The following is a 21564-nucleotide window of genomic DNA, read 5'->3' as shown; positions in this document are numbered from 1 at the left end:
ATAGTCTATAGGAGAAAATTAGTTTTTTTTTTTTTTTTAACTTTCAAAACTAGGTATGCCTCTGCTTTTCAACTTTGTTGTGATTGCATTTCTTTGGAATCGACCCACAGTTTAACCGTGAACTGATTAAATCCCCAGATTGTAAAATCTGTTCTCTTCAAAGTGAAGTGTGTCGTTCCTGCCTGGCAGTCATGCACAGAGAATCTTTTTAATCTTGTGACAGGACAGTGTGTCTCACTGAAATGCACTTTTTAAGTTGCACTTTGCTCGGCTGAATTCTGTTTTTATGTCTTAAGGCCTATAACTTTAACTTTTTTTTGAAGATGATTGTTAACACTTTTCCTCATTTTCTGTGTTGATGACATCATCTGAGTTTTCATGACCACCCAACCTTTAGAAAACTAGTATGTTCAATTGACTTTTCTAAGCCTGGTTGCCTGAAATATATGTTTTTCATCCCACCTCCTACCATGTTGAGGTCTTAATTAAAAGAAAATGTTGAAATGGCAATTTAAGATTGGAGAAAAAAAACTCTGACTCTTACTTTCTAAAATCCCTGTATACCAAACCAGCAGATGTAATTTTAGCTATGTTATAGAAAAAAAGGTCGACATGGTGGACATTTCTGAAAAGTTATTGATTTGACGAACTAAAGCACCTCGATAAAACTCTGCATCTTCTTTTAATTGTTTTGACCTGATTATGTGAGCTATAAGCTAGCAAATGAAACGAAGGTTCTGGCTACAGGAAACAGCAAGAGGAGGTTGCGGTTGTCAGTGGTGGTTTCCTCATCCATCTGCCACACAACCACAACCTCGCCAAGACACACACACTCAAATGCGCACTCACACACACTCAAATAAAACCACTCGCCCCCATTCTTTCTTTCTTTCCTCACCGAGGATGTCTTATTCTTCAGTTGCCATTGGTTACCTTGCATTTCTGCTCTTAATGCCAATTACCTCTAGCTTGTTTATTCTTTGTGGTAAAAGTCTGGATGGATGCTCAGGCCCAAAGTCAGGACCCTGCTGCCCACTTTTTCTTAAAAGAGAAGGAAAAAGGAAATTAAGGGTTTTGTTGGGATGTTTTTAAGTAATTTTGTTTGTTTTCAGCATTGGTGGATGACCCATGATTTGTCAGGGGAGCAGTTGTTGTTTGCAGTGGCTTGTCTCTTCATCACCAACCACTCTTGTCATCCTGCGCAGCCGTAATTTCCTCTCTTTCCAGCATCGCCACATAATTTATCTGCTCATTCTGTGTGTGTGTGTGTGAGTGAGAGAGAGGAAAAGGAAGAGGGGGGTATGTAGATGGGCAGAGAGATAAAGATGATGCGGTGGGGGGGCGAGGGAGGTAAGATGATGGTAGCAATGTGTGATGAGGTGGGAAATAGGGGGCAGGGGGAAGGAGGGGAGTCGGTTGCCCATGGATACGACCCCGATATAATTTGATTTGTGGCAGCAGGAAGCAATGAGTGAGCTAGTGCGAAAGGAGGGAGGGGGAGGGCGGAGGGGAGAGGATGTGGAAAAAAAGCGACAGAAGAGAGGAAGAGACGACGAGGGTGAGGAAATGAGAGGAGCAAAAGAGACGAGTGCTGGGAGACGCTCAAACATGTCAGGTGCGGAAGCAGAAAGGAGCAAGTGATCGCAGGAGGGAAAGATGGAGAGACTGAAGGTCTCGCATGGCTGCTTCTCTTGCTTTCATCCTCAACGTCTCTATCATCTCTCTACCTCTATCTTTTCTTCTCCTTCTTTCCTCATTCAGTATATTTCAATTACAGTTTCAGTTCAAAACTGTGCTGCCAGCAGAGCAGCTTACAGCCAGAGAAATGCAGAATATATCAGTGCAGGTAAACTGATGCAAACATTTCTACATTCAGTATTTGATTGTAGCGTGCAATTATCATGAATAAAAAAAGATCTCACTGGCCTCTTATTTTCCTCAGCTTTGTCAACACGACAGTATTCATCGGAATTCTGCAGCTTGATTTTGTTAAACTTAAAGATGAGTCTAATGCAGCTTCTCGTTCTCTTTGCTAAATATTACAGCAGGACAGAATTTGGTTGTTTGTTTCTCATCAAACTCAGCATTGTTGACCAAATCTTTACAAAATGTAGCACAGCAATTGTTTTGTAATGGTCGGATGCCAAAATAAAATTTAAAAAATTTAAAAAAAACTATTTTAAAGCAATGCCCAAAAAATGCAGTTCACATTATTGGATTTAGTGTTGGTTTTAGTTAGTTTAGGTAATGTTCAGCTTTCGCGAGCAGCGATGTGATGGCGTACACAACACAGAGGGACTTTAGCCACGTGTTAATGTGACAGTTCTGACATTTATCAGTTTTACTATCTTAGTTTAGCCTGTCAGCATTTCCAAATAAGCACAATATAGTTTACTGGTATTGGTTAGTTTTTTTTTAGGATTCGCTGTATTTTCACTCGTATATTTCACAAGTGTTTACATTTGCTTTATAACTGCTTTATTTGCTCCGGCAGAATTCAATCTGGCCGTCCTCCTCTGGTCCAACCAACCAGTGTTTAAAATGTGGTGGTTGATACGATGATATGTTGGAGGGTGGGCCTACCTCATGGGTCCAGGTCAGAAGCAAACTGCCCCCATCACCCACCAGCACCGCCTCAGCTCTCCCAGCTCTTTTCTGCCCACACAGCATCCAGGCTCTCACTGCTCGTAACCTTTTTTGATTAATTAGCTGAATAACAAGGAGCATCTCAAGCTAAAGTTGTTTTATTGAAAAGTGCCTACACACTTATTATCATTTTCACACCCTGTCACTTCACTATCACTATAGTCTAAACCAGGGGTCTTCAACGTTTTACAGGCCAGGCACCCCCAAACTGATGGAGAGTTGGAGCAGGGACCCCCCTACTATTTATATGGCATACAATTGTGTTTTATATTTAACGGGGCCTAGTGCCGTGTGTAAACATAGGTCCTCTGTTATTGTACATTCAATACTAAGCTATTCAAATAATACACAGGTTAATATTATCATGTTTTTATTTTAAACATGTGCAAGGTACAGGGTGGCCGTGCCACTGCCTTTTATAAACAAACATCTTGCATACAACACTGAGCTATTCAAATAATCCACAGATTTTAACTTTAACCCCCTGGAGTCTAAGGCCTTTTCAGAGACTTTGAGGCAGTTGTCACCACCTTGACATTTTCAAGTATTTCAACTAACTGTAAACATCTATGCAAAAGTGACACATATGGTTGTATTCGGAAAAGCCTAACAAAAAACAATATGAGAGTGAAGTGAATGTAATACAAACAAGTTTTATTTAAATTGAGGGGAAACACAACTGTACAAAAAAACAAGTTTTAGAGGTCTTCAAACAGTGCAAGAAAACACACTATAAATATATCTAGCCAAGACTTTTGAAGGTTCAACCTTGTAAACAAAAGTGTTGGCTGCATAAAAGTAAAAAGTGCAGTCAGAAAGGTTTTTTTGTTTTCACACAAACTGTAAAAAAGTAATTGTGACTCCAGGCAGTGTCTCTGAGAGTTGAATACAAATTAGATGGGTGTGTAACACCCCTGATTCCCCCCACCCCCCTGTCACTCTCCATGTGACAATTGTCTGTCACTGGCAGGACATTGCTGCCTTCCCCCACATGCTGGCTGAATGGGGCGTGTTCTCACCTGTGAATAGCCACTCAATCACCTGGTACTTTACATGTGAATAGCGATTGGTGTGGCCGAGGAAGCTGCTGCAGTCTGAGACTACAGAAAATCCAAAGATTTCTGTTCACTCTCTTTAAAAAGGGCCACCTATATAATTTATTTTAATATATATATATTTGAAAACTAGAAGTTTCAAGGTTTTTAATGGTGTCACTTATATGTTTCAATGACAAAAACTCACAGAGTTACAGATGTGTTTTTGGAGATGTGTACAAAAATCCTGCCGGCGGGATTTAGATCTCTGGTCTAAACTGAAGAACATCCACGTTGCTCCACATCGTTGCATGCATGTGGCTGCTGAAGGTATTCTGATCAGCTCGGTTTGTCAGGAGTTGTGTCAGGCTTGTTACAAAGATTTAAAAGATGGTGAATGAGCTTTTCCAGGCTTGCCACTCATTTTTACTATTTTGTAGTCGGGTATTAGACCAGCAGAAGTCTCTGTCACAGCTGGCAAGACATATTTCCCAGTCAACTATGCAATGAACACCCTTTGGTTGAGAAAATAGTGAAAAAGTAAACAACTCTCTGATACAAAATTAATGATGCAATCATTCACCATATAGCGCTCGTTCAAACCGATATGAAACTTTTGAGGCCTTTTAGAGGGTGATCATTTTCTCCCTGATTCCCCAAACTCAAAGCTCTCTCATTGCTGTTTACTGCAGGTGAAACACTGACTACTCATAAGTACTACGCAGAGCCCCCACTCAAAGATTGAACAAATATCTCTTTAAGTCAAGCAGGTTTTTGGATTACAAAAGGATTTGCAAAAAAAAAAAAAAAGTTTGAAAACTTCTGAACATGCTGCTTTTCCTGTCACAACTCTCATCTGTGATGTCAAAGCAGATTTCTGGAAAATGTGATGTCACTGTGGGATGTGGCCTAAAGTGCAGAATGGTTGAAACCTTTCTGCTTTCTCTACACCAACTGCACACACATTTACTTTTATTCTAATTTTCTCCCACATCAAATGGCAAAAAGAAAATTGTAGCGGTACCTGAAGCCTTTTCGTCTTGTCCCTCTGCTAATCTTTTTTTTCCCTGTGTGTGTTACGTGTTTGTGTTTGTGCAGTCCTGTGTGTTTAATCCAAACAAAGCCAAATCTCCTTGGGTTGTAAATACCAGTTGGTTAAAGCGGAGAAGCGCTTCTAAAGCCAATCAGCAGACAACAAGGGACGCTGTGCGACAGCAACACTCCCAGTTCTGTTCTGCATGTTCACAGCTGAGGGGCTCGTACAAGAGTGTGTGTGTGTGTATGGGAAAGAGAGAGAAATAATGTGTCACAGAAGGAGAGTGCAGAAAAGAGAGCATGAGAGCATGAGAGCAAGTGTGACATAGAAAGAGAGCATGGAAAAGAGCATAACAGAGTGTGAAAATGACAGAGAGGGTGAATGTGACGGCGAGGAGATGATGTAGAGGGAAGTGAAAGCCAATGTGGACACAAAGAAAAAACTGAGTACTCTAAAAGAGCATGTTTACACACCCTGCCTTGAAGTCCTTTTCTCTAAAAGAAAATGTCTGTATCATGTATGTATAACTCAGTTTTGCTTTGTGTCAAACTGCCAATTCATGAACGTGCACGATGATAAAACAGAAAATGGTGATGAGTCTTGAAATGATAAATGCATTAAGATGCTAAAAGCTCAGCTGTTTAAGTGAGGATGAGCTGGAGTTGAATGGCTCTGGTTTAGGCTGAAATGAAGTCGAGGCTCAGGGGAGTAGCACAGCGTTTTGGAAGCGTTCTGTAGTTTCCTGCCAAAACTGAGGGTCACCGCGAGGTCATCAAACGAAACTGCAACTTGTCACTTTTACGCGTTTGGTATGGCTGACAGAACAAATAACAGAACATGACAATTAGCGAGCCCTAAAGGTGTGTGTTTCTTCTTTCAGGTCAATGCTTAACAGTGGTAGGAATTTTCCTCTCAGCACTAAGTGAGCTAGTAATTTTCTCCTTTAGATTAGAATTGAACTTTCATTAATTAAAAAACACATTTTCCATCAAAGGAGGGACATTTTTTCACATCTTTTGTGCTCGCACACCTTTTTTTTTTTTTTTTTTGTATCAAGCTAGACATTTGTTTATTTTTTTAAAGCTATAATGTGTAATATTTCACGGACAATGAATGTCTCCATGTCGCTCCGCCATTTTAAAACTACAATGTGGAAACGGAAAGGGCGAAGCTGATGACATGTCTTTCTACAAATCCCGTAGTTTTAAAATGGCGGAGCAACATGGAGACATTCATTGGGGTGTAACACTCTTATGTACATTCGCATGCTGAATATAAAGAATATAAGAACACTGCACTTTTGTGATGGAGGTAATTAATAACGATTGAGGTGATACTTGTGAATGATAAGACTCAAATTTGTTAATAGACAACGTGAAATATTACACATTATAGCTTTAAATGTTGTGCAGTTAAGATTAAACTATATGTATGCGTGTATTAACTTATCTAATTTTCGAATTGACTTTTTTCTTTCCTCTCTCCACAAGGTGACATTTACCAAGCGGAAGTTTGGTTTGATGAAGAAGGCATATGAGCTGAGCGTCCTGTGCGACTGCGAGATTGCTCTCATCATCTTCAACCACTCCAACAAGCTGTTTCAGTATGCCAGCACTGACATGGACAAGGTCCTGCTCAAGTACACCGAGTACAACGAGCCCCACGAGAGCCGGACTAATGCAGATATAATTGAGGTAAAGCGTGGAGAATGGAGGGAGGGACAGCAGGTATAGGGGCAGGGAACAACTGTATCTTTTTACACCAACAATCGATTTAACATTTTTTTTCGTCTACTGTCTTTAAGAGGACTACTCACTAGCTTTGCTTCTTCACACTGAACCAAACAGAGCCTGTATGACGCTGTTTTATAACCCTTTTTTTGATGTTTAGTGAGTTAAAAAACACAAGAATATGCTGAGTTTTCATGTATTTCCTGGAGTGTAAGGAACTCCCAGACCTTGTTTTCTTAACCTGTTGGTTAGTTGCTGATTGCTTTGCAGTCCCTTTATGGCACGTCACATATATAACATCATCCAGATGTTCCAACTATGTTCCAGTGTGCCCGTTTTCTCTTTTATGCAGTAGTCAATTAGGGCTGGGTTAACGGGGCTTTCACATAGGATTCGGTATGCGCTGCACTTACTGCAGGGGTAGCGTGCAGAGCAGGGGGAAAATGTACAAATCATGTCAAAGTTCTGCGTCAGCTGCGAGGTGACTGAAAAGATATGCAGGATGTACAGTATCCTCATTTTCCAGGTACAGACTTGGATGCAGGATGTATCAGTCTAGGTGTCAGACGAAAGCCCTTTCATTACTTTTACTGAGGAGGAGGAGACTATCACCAGCTAACAGGGTGTGAGTTCATAATGTCCTCAAGGCAAGACAGGAGTTCAGAGAGCTCAGCCTCATCCATGATCTGCACCTGTACAGAGACCGCTTCCAGGTCTAATTCTGGCTGAGAAGGGAACAGTTTGTTTTCGAACACTCACCAACTTTGAGCAGTCATCACTCTAAACAATGCGTGGCAAAATGTCTGAGAGGGGTGAGCTCTGCCAGATTCCCTCTGATTAAACATGTCTACTTGTGGTGAGAGATTTAAAATTATTTTAACGTCAGGGCAGAGTGCATCCTTTGTGAAAGCCCCTTTATTGTGGAAACAACAGCTCCTCTTCTCACTATGTTTAGACTGAAGAACAGAGCAACTTTTTACTCAAATGCCAATCAGGAAAAGGAAATTCTAATCTCTTTTATAAGAGTATGTTGGCCAAGCCAGGCAGCAGCTCAGAACAGCAGTCGCTACACACATGTAAACACAAGTATTATGAATGATATCCTTAAGTCAAAACAGTTCTGACTCCCTTTTGATTATTGAATCAATACTTTTTTTTTTAAACAATTTAATTTAAAAATGGATAGCATTGTATGTTGGAAAGTAACTCTTTGTTGATGGATCCTTCTTTTTCTTCTTTTTCCCTTCCATTTGGATGTTTAGGATTTAATGATTAACCAATCCACCTGAGCAATCTCTGAACCCATGTTCAGACATTATTAAGTTTTGTCCAGTCTTTTAAGGGCAGACCAGTTCATTGGAGGCAAGTCTGTTTAACTGTTTTTACTGTCTTTGATAAGGAGTGGTATGATGTGAATCCCTCTCCAGGCTCCAGGGTTCTGAACTTTAATTCAAACAGGAGGCAATCATTAGCATTATTTTGAACAAAGTTTTTCTTGTTTGTTTAATCGGCACAAAAGGCAGCAAAAGTGCAACAAAAAGAATACAGCCAAGTTCTTACATTGTTTTGTCCTTTCATGTGATATTCTTTTCCTCCAATAAAAGCACGGTTATTGTTGATCCATGTTTTTAAGTCCAGGTCAGTGTGTTCCAGTCTTGGTCAGTTCAGTTCTCATAGCTTTATTTGAGCTCTGTTTCCAGAGTTCTTAAACTCAGTCTATCACTGTTTTGTTGAAGGCTGTATTCTGGCATAGTGCCCGCTGTCTTACAGGGAGAGCAGAGGTAGGGACAGCTGGGCCTCCCCCCTCCTCTGGCATCGACCATATTGTTACCCAGAGACCTCTCCACCAACAACAACATCGGCAGTAAGCCAAAGGACAACACTTGGAAAAGCAATTGGAAACCACCTCAGCACAAAATGGCCACCACACAAAGACATAATCAGTCAAGAACAGTTGGCAGATCATGTTGATTCACTTCAATACTGACTAGAAAATGGGTCATAGATTAGGTTAGGGTTATTACAGTTTCCATTTTTTTTAAATATTGGAATTGATTTATTTCTCTACCTCTTTCTCCTTAATGTGAAAGAGCTTCGCTGGAGCTTTTCAGGCGAACATGGAACACATTCATATGCTTAGCTGACCCTTTTATATATATATTGGCCCTCTCATGAATTGAACACGAGATGGTTAGGTATGATTCAGCGAGCCGTGTACACTGCAGTACAGCACTTATGCTTCCTATGCAGCGTTAACTTAAAGCTGGATCTGGCTTGCCGCTGAATATTTTTCTCACTTGCTTTTATGCATATTGCTGCAGGGACACTGTGATCAGTCAACTGAAAACAGTGTCAACATAAAGTCACCACATTTTTTACTGTCATGTTGACTGCTCCGATTATTCTACAATATATTTGTTACTACAAAACTGCACAGATCAAAGTGGAGAGCTTAGCTTCCCAAAAAACCCAACATAAAACAAGATGACCTGCTCGGAAATAGATTTGGGCTGATTTGGTTTGGCACTGAAACGACTTGTGATGTTTGTGCTTCAGCTTTCCAACCTGAAATGCAGTCAAATTGGCCTTGTGATTTTGGAATGAAACCTTGTGTTGGCAATGAATGAGTAAAAACAGGAATTAAAATCACTATAACTGCTTTAAACAAGTGTTCATGCTAAAAACTTAAAAAAAACTTAAAATTCAGAAAAATCCGACCAAATATAAATTGCAACCTTTCATTTTCCTTTACTTTCTGATCCATAGCCTTTATGGAGCAAGCTGTACCAACCTGTGTCTCAAAAGTGGTGACCATTGCCAGTAAATTATGAATTTTGGCTCCTTCTTTTAGGCTGTTTTATCAAATATGTGATTGGAAGAATCCCAGAGGCTTAAAACATTGTTGGATTCTTGGTGTGAACCCCTGGGAAGCTCATTTGACCTCTGACTGCTGCTTTAAGGCATCACTCTGTTCCAATATCTTTTATGGTTTGACAAACATCTACATCAGTTGCTAGCTTTATTTATGTGCTAGAGGAGTTTCCAAAGCAGACAAAACATTTCAGCCATTTTTCACTTCAGGATGTTTTGAAGGAACCCAGGAGCTCACCTGTTTAGATTTAGTTCCTACCCTTAAGAAGTCTGTACTTTGGATTTGTATAGAGCTGGCTCTCATGGAACTCTGCGTAGACCCTGATGATAAACGATTTGTGTCCATTGGATCCATTCGTTTCCAAAGTTCCTTCTCATTTTTTATGTGAATAGTTGTCGGTCGTTATGGTAGTTCTGCCTTTGGTTTTGAGAATTGGACTGTTAAGTTGGCTGCTTCTCATTTGTGTAAAGCTGATGGGTGCAGGCTACTTCATGCAGATCAGTTGCTTCCATCACTGACTATTACTATTACTATAAATTGGATATACTCAATAACAACAAGACTTACTTTTAGCCTCAGATCTTTCCTTTTGTTGATGCAGGTTTTAATCCAGGAGCTTAACACCCACAAGTGAGAGCATTTTTCTAGTCAGGAATGCACTGGTGTCCTGTTTCACACAGGGAGAAACATGCCTGTCAATCATTTATCATGACAATCTGTAGTAATACTCCCATCAAGCATCCAGTGCTGGGGCCATGGGGCAGCCATTAATGTCCAAAAAGCCCCCGTGGACTATTTAAGGAAACTTTCAGACTGGTGCTGTTGTTTTCTGAATCTTTTTACTTGTATAAATGAAGCATGAAATACTGTACTTAGAATGTAAATCTCCCCTTGTTTTTCTGTTGAGCAATGTCTTAACTTCTCATCAGAAATGGTCATTTGGAGCCAACGTAACACTGTGAGGCCTAATTGACTTTGCTAATTGCTCGCCCCGCTACTTCAAGGCTACACAAACAACATTAATGCATGGGTTAAAACGTATCTCGCGAAATGAGTATGCGAAACCTAGTTTGGAATTTTAAGAATACATTTACTACAATCTTTACTTCCTGGAGATTGATCGTTATCTTAGAATTCAAAGAAAAACAAAGACATGAGGTGTTCAGGACTAAAGCAGAATACATCCAGGGGGAATGCCATCCAATCAGCGCTTTAGTACATTAATTGCTGAAATCTCCGTGAAAGTGTTGGTGAAGCAGTTTTGGCTCTGTGTGGGCTGAAGGTAAAACTGATGTGCCAGAGTTCAAGGCTGTATTTTCCCCTCACCTCTCTGTCTGTCACTTTTTCCTCCTCTTTTTACCCATCTTCTTTTCTTCCCCTCCTCCTAATCTCTGATACACTTGGTCACGACAGTTTCTCCCTTTTTTCCCGTCGTCCTCTTGCCGGCTGTCTCAGAGTGTCAGCAGTAAAGCCTTTCTGTGGGCTGTATCTCCAACTGCAGATGGCTCTTAAGTGTATGCAGGCGTGTGTGTGTGTGTGTGTGTTTTTTTGTCATGGTAGGGCGTTGGGCAGCTCCGGGCCACATCAGCTCAAGCTCCACTGGCTCTGTTTGTGTGCGTACACGTGTTTGCGTTTTCAAGTGTGTCGCTCTGTGTCTTTCTCTCTCTTTATGTGTGTTTATTAGTGTGTGTGTGTGTATGTGTGTGTGTACATTATTGTGTGTGTGTGTGTGTGTGTGTACATGCGCACATAAGTCCACCTTTTACTCTCTGCTTGCACGCTCTTCTGTGGCCCATGAGCACACCTCATACAATATTCAGTCTTGGTGAGCCTCTCACTTGTGCTTGTGTGTGGATGTGTGTGTCCTACATGGAAGCCTTCCTCCTCCACCAGCCTTTATTCTCCCCTCCCTCCCACCACACCATCTCACCCTTTCTCTCTGTAGGCCAGGAGGCATTTTAAAACATTTGTCCTCGACTGTCCCCTTCACCAGATGTGCTGCAGCACACACCTCCTCGTTATGCGAGTGTTGGTGTGATCCACCTTGCCATTTTTCATTAATCTTTGTGACTTTTTTTTGTTTTTTTTATTTGCCTCCGACATGGAAAAATTGGAAAAGGAGTTCTGCAGAACTTTATGTAAAGAAAAAAAGGATGAGTTGTTACTTTAAGTGTTTGTCACTGCCTCTCAGCTTCATCTCCACTGGTTGAAGATTTACATTCGTAACAGTTAAAGGTAGTACATATGTGTGAGCTGTTTTAAATGAACATTTCCCAGGAGGATATAGCTTTTTTTCAATGGCAGATTCATTTACTGTACATTTGATGCTTGAGTCAGGAATGTCTGCTGTGGTGGATTTAGTCAAAAATATTCGTATAGTATGTCACTGTGTTCATGGTAATGAAGGAAGGTGTCACCCAGTGCAACTGTGTGGCTCACTGATGTGTTATTAATAGGTTTTGGACAACAGTGGAGCTCTGTGGCACAGAGGAAGAGGATATATCAGGTTTGGATGCCCACATAATAATGTGCTCAGTGGTGGCTTGACACTGTACATCACATTATTTTCTCCCCCTTTTCTTTTGGACTCTAAGGAAAATATGGCCACACTTATCTTTTAATATAGCACTCGTATGACGCATGCACAATATTGCTTTTATTTAGCTTAGCTGAAACCAATACCCAGCTTTTATATTTAAATTACCTCTGCATATTACATATTTATTTATTTAGCAAAGGCTTTTATCCAGAGGGACTTATATGTGAGTAGTCCACCTAAATCAACTTCCATTGGGGGGGTCCAGCACCTTTTTCCCGTGAACACTCCGGCATGTGGACTGGCAAACCACCAATCAACCTCCTGAATGGTGGAAGACTCTACTTCCTGAGCCGCTCCCACAGAGTCTTGACCAGACATTTTCTAGTAAAAATGAACTGTTAAAGTTTTAGGACAGCAGAATGTCCTCCCCTCCCCGGAAGGCTTTTCAGGGAAACACGGACACGATGTGCCGTTTCACTATCTGCTTAATAACACTAAGAACGGCTTAATTCAGAATCAGAACTACTTAATTCCATGTTTTGCCAGCTAGTTTCTTAAACCAGCTTCAATCTAATTAAACAGATCATCTTGGTTAAAATCAGGAGATCATTTAGGCTCGTCACTTCCACCTGTAGTTATTATTGACGATAACTCATTTTTGGAAAGTAGAACTGCTTCTACCCTGTTTGTTTGGCTCACAAGGAACGGCGTTGTGCATTTGAAGGCCGTGACCACGGCGGGTTATGAAAACACTCGACATGCAGTGTTTGGGCTGTCAGTGGAACCCATTAGACTCGAACAGCCAGCGTGACAGAATGGATGAACTATACAATAATTATTAAAGATTATCTGCACTTGGTTTAACATTACAGGCCGAGGACTGAGCTGAGACATAGCAAGTGACAGGGAAAAGAGGAAGAGGGAGAAGATGGAGGGGATAATTGGATAGTCACAAAATGTGCCCATTTGCTTCTCTGCCTCTGTAAGTCTCTTGGAGCAAGTGCTTTTGACTATAAATTATGAAGTGTGGATGTAGTCACGCAGGAACACACATGCACTCCTATGTGCACGTACTTATACACTCATGTTATGTTTAGTGTATGTCACACTGCCTGTCCCTGAATGCTTAGAAGCACTTTAGTTCACAGTGAGGTTTGTGTGCATGTGTAAGGATAGGCTCAGTATTCATCACACAGTTGGACATTCCTTCACTTCAGTGCGAGCTTGAGAGGCAATACATATGCACACACAGCCTCTCTCTGAGTTGCACGTGCTGCTTTGAAAGTGTGTTTGTGTATGTGTGGGCAGCCTGCCTCTCCTGTCAGAATGTGTTAATCCGCTTGACTGCAGATCCCAATCAGGGCAAAGAAAAGAAGAGAGCTAGAGACAGAGGGAACACGAGCGAGCGAAATGCTGAAAGAGTGGCAATGAATAGCTCAGGAGAGAAAGCAAGATGGGCGGAGAAGGGGGGATGCCCTTTTTTTTCCCTCTTAAGCGGCTCAAGCAGGGCCGATCTCACCGACGAGCTTCACTGCTGGAGCTTAAAGACTTTGGGCGCTGCCCTGATTCTCCTGAGTGGCAGCCAGGGGAGCCTCACGTATCTTGAAACAACTCTTTGCCATATTCACTCAGTAAACAACCGATTATGTTAGCTGCCATAATTGTTTCAAACCATACTAAATAGAATCTTGGAACATCATCCCTCTCCAGACATGTGCGCCCACCTGACCCCTGACCCCTCCTCCCCCCAGCCCATACGGATTGAAGGTGATGCCCTGGAGATGCTCTTCCTTGGATAATCCTTCTTTGCAATCTGAATTCTGAGGACTTCCAGCTAAGACCTGTCATATCCTGACGTCCTAATCTGGTCAAGATGAGGTCACAGAGAGTACTGAAGGGTCAGCACAAGCCAGCTTGTTTATCATAAAACTTTTCTTAAAGTACTTCGGAAACACAAGAACTAATCATATTAAGGCATGTTTTTGGTTAGATTTCAAGGAATTCAGATGCATTGCATGACATTGTGTTCATGCTCGGTTTGGACTTCCACATGTTGCGCTTTTTAAAGGACATTTTTTGATGTTAAGTAGAAAACCAGAGTACAATTCTTTTAGTTTGCAATTCTCAATTGGGGACATTAAACAAGACTATGATGTTAAGATACACAGTTTAGCCATATTCCAGTGCTAAAATTGATTCAGAGTAAATATAAAAGGTAATTTAAAAAGGTAACATGAGAAAGTTTAGACTCGTGACACCAGTAACTGTCCACCACCAACCTTTAAAGAAAAGCAAAGAAAACACTTTGAAGAAAAACTTGCTTTGGAAATGAGAAAGAAAACATTATTTTTTCTCTATTTTGAATCTTACCTCCATTGTCGTATTTTAATTTTTCAAGAAGGATACAAATGAGAGATGACTTGATTATTTCACAACAACAACATCTGCTGCATGTCAGTGTTAAGGAACAGACTAAGATGTCTGCCAAATATTAAGTTTATTAGAACTAGATTTTCTTCCTAAAAAAAAACAATTACCAGCATATAATAAAAAGTGGACATGACTCCTTTTGAAGGATGTTGACTAGTAGAATTCCTTGACTGATAGGTTAGTGACTCACTTCCAGACTGAGTTTTGTTTCAGAGCTACTGATTAGTTAACCCCTTTTTAACCAAGCAAGAAACAACCAGAGGCCTCCTGAGGGCCAGTGACAGCAGGGACCCCTTAATGTCATGGATGAATAATTCCAGTCAGAACTGACAGGGTTAAGGATGCTCTAAGTGGTGATGTATTACAAAAAAAAACAAACGCCATCCAGATGTTTAGAAATCTTGTATTATTCTTTCTTCTTTTTACAGAACATGTAATGGCACCAAGTTAGAACTTTACAAGCTAAGAGGGGGCAAAGATGGCTTTATATGATGGGCTTTTTTACAGTTTTACAGCTGTAATTATGCTTTTGTCTCTGAATTGAGCTAGTCATTGATTGCTCAAGCCCGAGAATGCTGGAAGCACTGAGTGTGTGTAATCATATTGGAAAAACTGACGGGGAGCATGACTTGGCAGATACCTTTCTTATGTTTGTCCTTTTTAATTTTTCAGATTAACAACCGGTGACCAGAAAATTTCGAACATCTTTACAGTAATTAGTTTGTTTTTAGTTGGTAGGAATAACACAGGTTCCTTACGTTTCAGCTTGGTAGGTAAGTGACATCAGAAACATGCACTGCTGATCTATTATAGAACATCTGAGTGGCTGTCAGCCTGTGCTGTGCTGAGACTGTGGACATGATGTCCCATATGACTGAATGGAGGGGGCTGTCTGTGCGTGTAACTTGCTTCTGTAGTTCTGTATGTGACATGCCACAATGGGTGGTGACATTATATTGTAGTTTGCACTGACCTGAGAAAGACTGCAGGGAATCTGCCTGGGCACCAGGCATACTACATAGTCATGGATGAGAAAAGAACATAACGATGAACGCAGGAATTTGCAAAATTTTTGAATGTTAGAATGGAGATTGATTAAAAATAAGGTCATATCATTTAAGATTCACAAACACTAGAACTTTTACTGGATGTAATCCCCAAATTTGCCAACGGGTTTCCTTTTTTAAATTCGAAAAATTCACAGTGTCACATCCATGAAAAAACATTTTCCTCAATTTACCTTAATGACGTGAAGCTTGTGCCGTCCGAGTCGCTCCAGTCACCTTGCCATCTTCCAGCGTTCCAGTCTTTAATGGCAATACAAAATCTGTTTCTCTGAACAGGCTTTCCTTGAACAAATGCATTTAAGCACTAAGGATGAGTTTATAACAGAATTCCATCAGAAATTGCATAAAACATGAAGACTTATAATTTAACAAAAGTCAAAAGGCAATTCATGTGCACAAGTCAAACAGTGTCACACAGATGACTATACACCACGAGACACACTGATGCACATGATCACAGGTTTGCAGGTGCAGATGAAAACAGCTTTTGTGTCAGAAAGTCAAAAGGGGAAGTAAAAAGGGGAGAACTAATTAAAACAACAGAACAAGGGATAAAATGGGCTGGGTGTGTTTTCCATGTCGTGTACTGATAAATATAAAGCTATTTTCTCTTGTGTTAAATTTAGCCTGAATGCAAGCCGTGTTCCCATATTCATTTTCATGAATAAGTCAGCAGACCTGCTGTGTATTTATATCATTGTCAAGCAAATTTAAAGCTAACTTCTGAAATTTAGTGAAAAAGAAGAAGTGAGGGATGCATGTTGCCATTACTGGTTTGGAATGAATAAATAAGGTTTTGTTGTATTGTCAGATGATGATGGTATAGTTTGGCTTATACATAATGTAAGTAGAAGGGGTAGTAGAAAGTAGATGGATGCAGTTAGTAAGGCATCGCCTGCTCATACGCTGCCGTTGTGAAGCTTTGAGTTTATTGGTTTGGCCATTTCCATCTTTGCTTTTTGAAACCTAATACTGTGAGCGATGGGTGCATTTCACTAATGGAAACTACGCAGATCAATATATTAGGGATTTGTCTATCATGTTTTCCACATGCTTAAACTTATCCTTCGTTTTTGCCTGTAATTGGGACCATAAAAGTTGCAGCACCATGCATTAAAGAAGATTTGGAACAATAGATTGAGGCCATTAACTTGCTGGTCTTTAAAATTGATACAGTTGTAGGGAACTTCAGACTAATTTTTGGCCAAATTTTTATAATTGTTTATGAATAAGTTTGTTCTCTCTCAGAAATTTGGTGTTTCCACCAAAAAGAAAATACAGCTCTACCTGTTCCAAATCAAAAAAAAGAAAAAGAAAGAAAATGCACACAACAAAAAAAAACGAAAGAAAGGAAACTGCTCAAGTTGACCCTCAAGTTGAAATTGTATGAAGTTTCATACCCATTTCTCCAGGGAAATTAGGAATGAATGGCAAGAGAAAATAGGAATGGAAAGAGTGATGGGAAAGCTGTGGGAGCAAGAGACAGAGAAGGGCAAAAGAGGACAGAGCGACAGAGAAGAGGGAAAGAAACTGACACGGATGAGAGAGACAGAAGATGCATGAGAAGATATGAGTGATCAGGGAGGTTCACATATTGAGCGATTACATGAGATGTTGAGGGCAGAAAAGCGCAGAAAGAAAACTATGAGATTGTACACTTTTCTGCTAGAGCTGTGAGGGCGAAAGAAAGATAAAAAGACAGAAAGGAGAGAGCAGCAGCAGCAGCGTTTCATGAAGAGCTGGAAACAGAGGGTGGACGGGCGGGCACACGGGTGGGCGAGAGAGCGAGCCAGAGGGGAAGGAAGGGAGGGAGGCGGGGGGCGGGGCTTGTGAGCAGTCACAGCCAGTTAGAGGCTGGCATGGTGCTCTGCAGGGTGAATCTTACCCTGGCAACACAATGGAGAGGGGGGAGAGGGGGAAATGGTGGACAGGTGAACAGATGGCTGACTGACTGAGGGACAAGCTGATCAGTGCACTACAGAGTGTGTGAGAGACAGGGAGGATATGCACGATACTATACAGTGAATGAGAGAGAATGGGAAGAGAAACACAGAAACTGAGAGGGAAAGTTGCCCATGTTTGCATTGTAATGTTCACAGAATATTAGTAGAGTTGACATGAGAGAAAGACAGAGAAACAAGTCTGTCATGCCCCCCCCCAAAAAAAAAGTGTGTGTGAGTAGTAATAGTAGAGACTGTATGAGAGGCAAGCATACCGTCTTTTATGTGAAATTCATATTATTAAAAAATTGAGACACTCTTCTTTAGTGACCACCTCTAGTTTAAAATTCATGGGACTTACTTACTTGCGGTAGATATTCATGATATTAAGTTAAGTGACTTTATTTATACCCGAAGGTAGATTTGGTCCTCCGCTTTTAACCCATCCAGGTTGGCCCTGTTGGCACACACGCACAGGGTCACACACTCAGAGACAGATGCCAACCTGGAGCGGTGGGCAGCCATGAAAGCGCCCGGGGAGCATGGGGGTACTGTGCCTTGCTCAAGGACACCTCAGCCGTGACAAGGAGGTGGACTGACACCCCTCCAGCTATCAGTTCCACCAAGTGAGAGTGGGAATCGAACCGCCAACCTTCCGGTTATTGGACAACCGACTCTAACCACTGAGCCACAGCCGCAGATATTACTCTGATCTGATGGGATATTAAAGAAGGAATAATTGATATTATTTCAAGATTCCTGTGTATAACATTTAGGGCAAAACCTTAGCAGAAATGCAGTATTTCTATCTGTTTTCATAGAATCACTTGAAAATGGTCATTGTGTCTTCCCTAGCATAGAACAAGCAATTTGTATCCAAATATTCCCAAGTGTTGCACAACCATGTTACTACAGAAGCCCAAAAGGGAAAAAACAAGCACGTCTCTACAGCAAACCAATTGTTTTTCACAGCAGCTGTAGATTAAAGGTTGGAATGATGTATTCATCTATTTGTGCTTTGCAGTTTATGGTCTACTTACATATGATTTATAAACATAGACATAAGGGATTTAGCTTCAGTCGACACTGTGATCATGGCAGATCAAAGTCATTTAAAGTGTATGTTTAACTGTTTGTTTCTATGTTTCACAGTTTACCTTTCCACCAGTATTAGTCCCAAAATTGTTGTTAACGATATTTTAGTACTTGCAATTCCTGGAAAACAGATTAAAAAAGGTTGAACGATCCTGCACAGGGGCCTAACGTTGTGTCCAATGAAATACTGGCAGAGCTTAGTGGGCAGTGTCTGCACAGGGAACACTGAGCTTTGTTAAACGGCTCTTTTTTTTAAAAAAGTGGTCGTACACTAGCCATTTGGTGAGAACATAAAACTTTTATCTGTCAAGTCATCAAGAATGAGCATAAAACTGGAGCCTAAAAAGTCTTTCTTTGACTGACCTGGATGACTCCGGTTAGTTTCTTGTACACATACTCAAAAGTAACCTTTACAGTCCTCCAGGACTTCTTCAAGTTTGTTGGGCTTAAGGTAGAAATTCCTGAAATATTCATGGTGTGAGAGATTTCTTTTTTCTTTGTGAATCATTGTGAAGGGACTACAAAAGGTACTTGAGCCCAGTACTGTACCTGAGGGCTTTCTCAACTTTTTGTCCTGTTCTTATAGTGGTGTTCCTGGGGTACAAAAATTGATTAGCAACATACATTTTTTACCTCAAAAAAAAAAAAAAAACAGTTTAGCAAACTGTGCACCATTTGTCTGATCATATGGTTTTCTGTACAGTCTCAGATCTTTCTTTGGTGTGGTCAAAGTAATCATTATCAACAGAAGTGATGACCAAACATATGAAAGTAGATCTCTTTTAAATGAATATGTGCTATCCTAAAGAGATTCAGTTTGTTGGGTATAGGCATGTATTTGCTGCACAGCCTTTGGAAATACTAATGCCAGGATTATGGGTGTATTGGTCCACAAGTATACAAGTACACGCATCATTACATATGAGCAGCGCATCAACATGGCTGCAGTGTCATCACAGTTTTGTTAGCATGCTCTGTGTTTCTTTGTATCCTGACAGTCGGGGCAGGAGGTCCATGCCTCGATCACATTTTCCACACAGCCCTCTGTCACATGCCATCTTTGTCATGTCGGAATTTGCTCTATTTATTTTATTTATCCAGTGGTTCTTTTGTTCCCTCAATTTTTAGGTCAGAGCACGCACTTATCTGCACAAAAACTGCCACCACGGCGTGTGCTTTCCACAAATTGTGGACAACAAAGCGTGCGGTGACAGCTCCTGCACATTAAATTTGCATTAAGCTGCAGATCAGAGCACCGACTTGTTCTGCTGAGAGTGAACAGCTGAATCAGGAGACTGTCTCTGTGTTGGAACAAATCTTTCTAATAATGCGTTTCTGTGGGTAGATAAAACACAGCTTTGACACAGCAATGGTAATAATGGCTTTGAGTTTTAATGAGACTCATATCAAAGAGCACCATTGTTATTAACACTGAATGTCTCTTTACCCTTACATCCAAATGGCAGCATTACCCTCCTGCCCTCACCTGTTTTCAGGATTTGAGGCTAATTCATCAGAAATGAAAAGAATCTCTGTCTCCGCCTCGTCTGGGTTTAATCTGGAGCTATTGCAGGTTTGCGTTTCTGCCAGCTCCACTTCCGAGGCACAATTGCATGCAGTTGAGTCATTCCCACTTAGCAGTGATTGTGCGCAGCGGGAGTCACGGAACATGTGTTCATGTTTTAATCAAACTGCCACTAGACTGCAGTCACACCTGACACAGCAGGCGGCTGTTGATTAAAGAAAATATAGGGTGTGTAAAATATTGAATATGATCTTGAAATAGTTTGTTCTACGGATAATCTATTAGCTGATTCACCTCAAAAGCCTCCTCCTTTTGAGTTTGTAGTCTGTAGTTAAGTCTCAAATGTAGCCTGGGAATTCCCATGCTGCTTTGCGCTCGATTTCATTCTCACTGCAAAGTCAGCCTGGAAACCACCGCCCTTATTTTTGCTAGAGTTTGGGAACCAATCACAGAACGGGGGGGGGCAGCAAGACGATGACAACGTCAATGCGCTACACCGAAGCTTGTAGAGCGTTAATCCAACATGACAGCGGACACAACGTTACCGTTCAATGCAGCCTTAGAAAGTGTTTCGGAGTAGATTCACCCTAGGGTCATTTGAACCGTGACATCCAGCCAAGTAGCCCACCCGAAGTTTTTCCGATATTGGCTGAACATCAGCTGAGTTACCGAGTTATCCCGAATAGCTTAGTACAAGCGCTAACGGACCCTGGTCCGTATCTCCAAAATTACCACACTAAAATCACATGTCATGACACCAAACTTCTACAGTTGTACAAATATGGTCTGTACTCACCAAACGATGCATTTGGAAGTTTGTACATAGTCCAGGAGTTTATTATTATCATCAACACAAGCCTGATAGCTTTTCTGCTGCTAAAGCTTCGTTAACGTCACTTCTGGGAGCTGGGAGCTTCAAAGTAAGATGAGGGTTGATCTACTACTGTAGACAACAAAGCAAGGCTGCTCAATTTCTCCATTATTAAAATAAATTCACAACTCTACAACATAAAAATTCATGTAGAATATAGCATATAGGCCTACTTTGTTGTCAATTTAAGTAGCTTAGAGCGCAAGTTTACTTTTATTTTCCATTTTTTTCTTCTTCCTCGTCGAATTTCTGTCGTCATCTGGTATAAGTGATACAATTGGCTATGAATCGCGCGCAAAGCAGCATGGGAAGAACCTGACGTCATTTGATAGACATTCGTAGCGCCCAATAAACGACTCTAGGCATTCGTAAACCACGCCTCAAATACGAGAAAATGCACACCTAGTTCCCAGACCACCATCTCATCGAGATTGTGGACGCGTCAGCCAGGCTATCTCAAATGATGATATCAGAGGTTTTATGTGGTTTAGCTCTTCAATTGCAAATCATGTGTACTACATACTTATCGCTTACCATTTTGAAACACTTTGTCACAGTGAACATCAAGTTAAAAGCTCAAATATACATTTTTTTCTGTGAAGAATCATTGAACGGATCATAAGATGTGGAAGATAAATAGTACTTCTTCTTCAGTTTCTTTTAGCTCATTGGGTTTCATTCCAAGTGTTTACAGCAGGCAGCTTTTTTCATCAAAGATGCTCTCGGAACTTTGACACAACCTGCAGAGCATCAAACCCCAGACAGAGTTAGCAGCTAGC

General features: G+C 40.9%; 1 protein-coding gene across 9 annotated transcripts in view; it reads left to right on the top strand.

The window, feature by feature from the left end:
• The window catches only part of mef2d (myocyte enhancer factor 2d), a 105067-nt gene that overhangs the window by 41144 nt on the left and 42359 nt on the right, over positions 1 to 21564 (top strand). For all 9 annotated transcript variants that reach the window (XM_075466097.1, XM_075466100.1, XM_075466098.1 and 6 more), the window contains exon 3: positions 6207 to 6410. In XM_075466097.1, coding sequence (XP_075322212.1) covers positions 6207 to 6410 — 204 coding nt within the window. The remainder of the gene's footprint in view (positions 1 to 6206; positions 6411 to 21564) is intronic.

This window comes from Odontesthes bonariensis, chromosome 5, assembly GCF_027942865.1.
Source record: "Odontesthes bonariensis isolate fOdoBon6 chromosome 5, fOdoBon6.hap1, whole genome shotgun sequence".
Taxonomy (NCBI): domain Eukaryota; kingdom Metazoa; phylum Chordata; class Actinopteri; order Atheriniformes; family Atherinopsidae; genus Odontesthes; species Odontesthes bonariensis.
The sequence above is the reverse complement of the archived record's forward strand: the minus strand, read 5'-3'. Positions and strand labels throughout refer to the sequence as shown.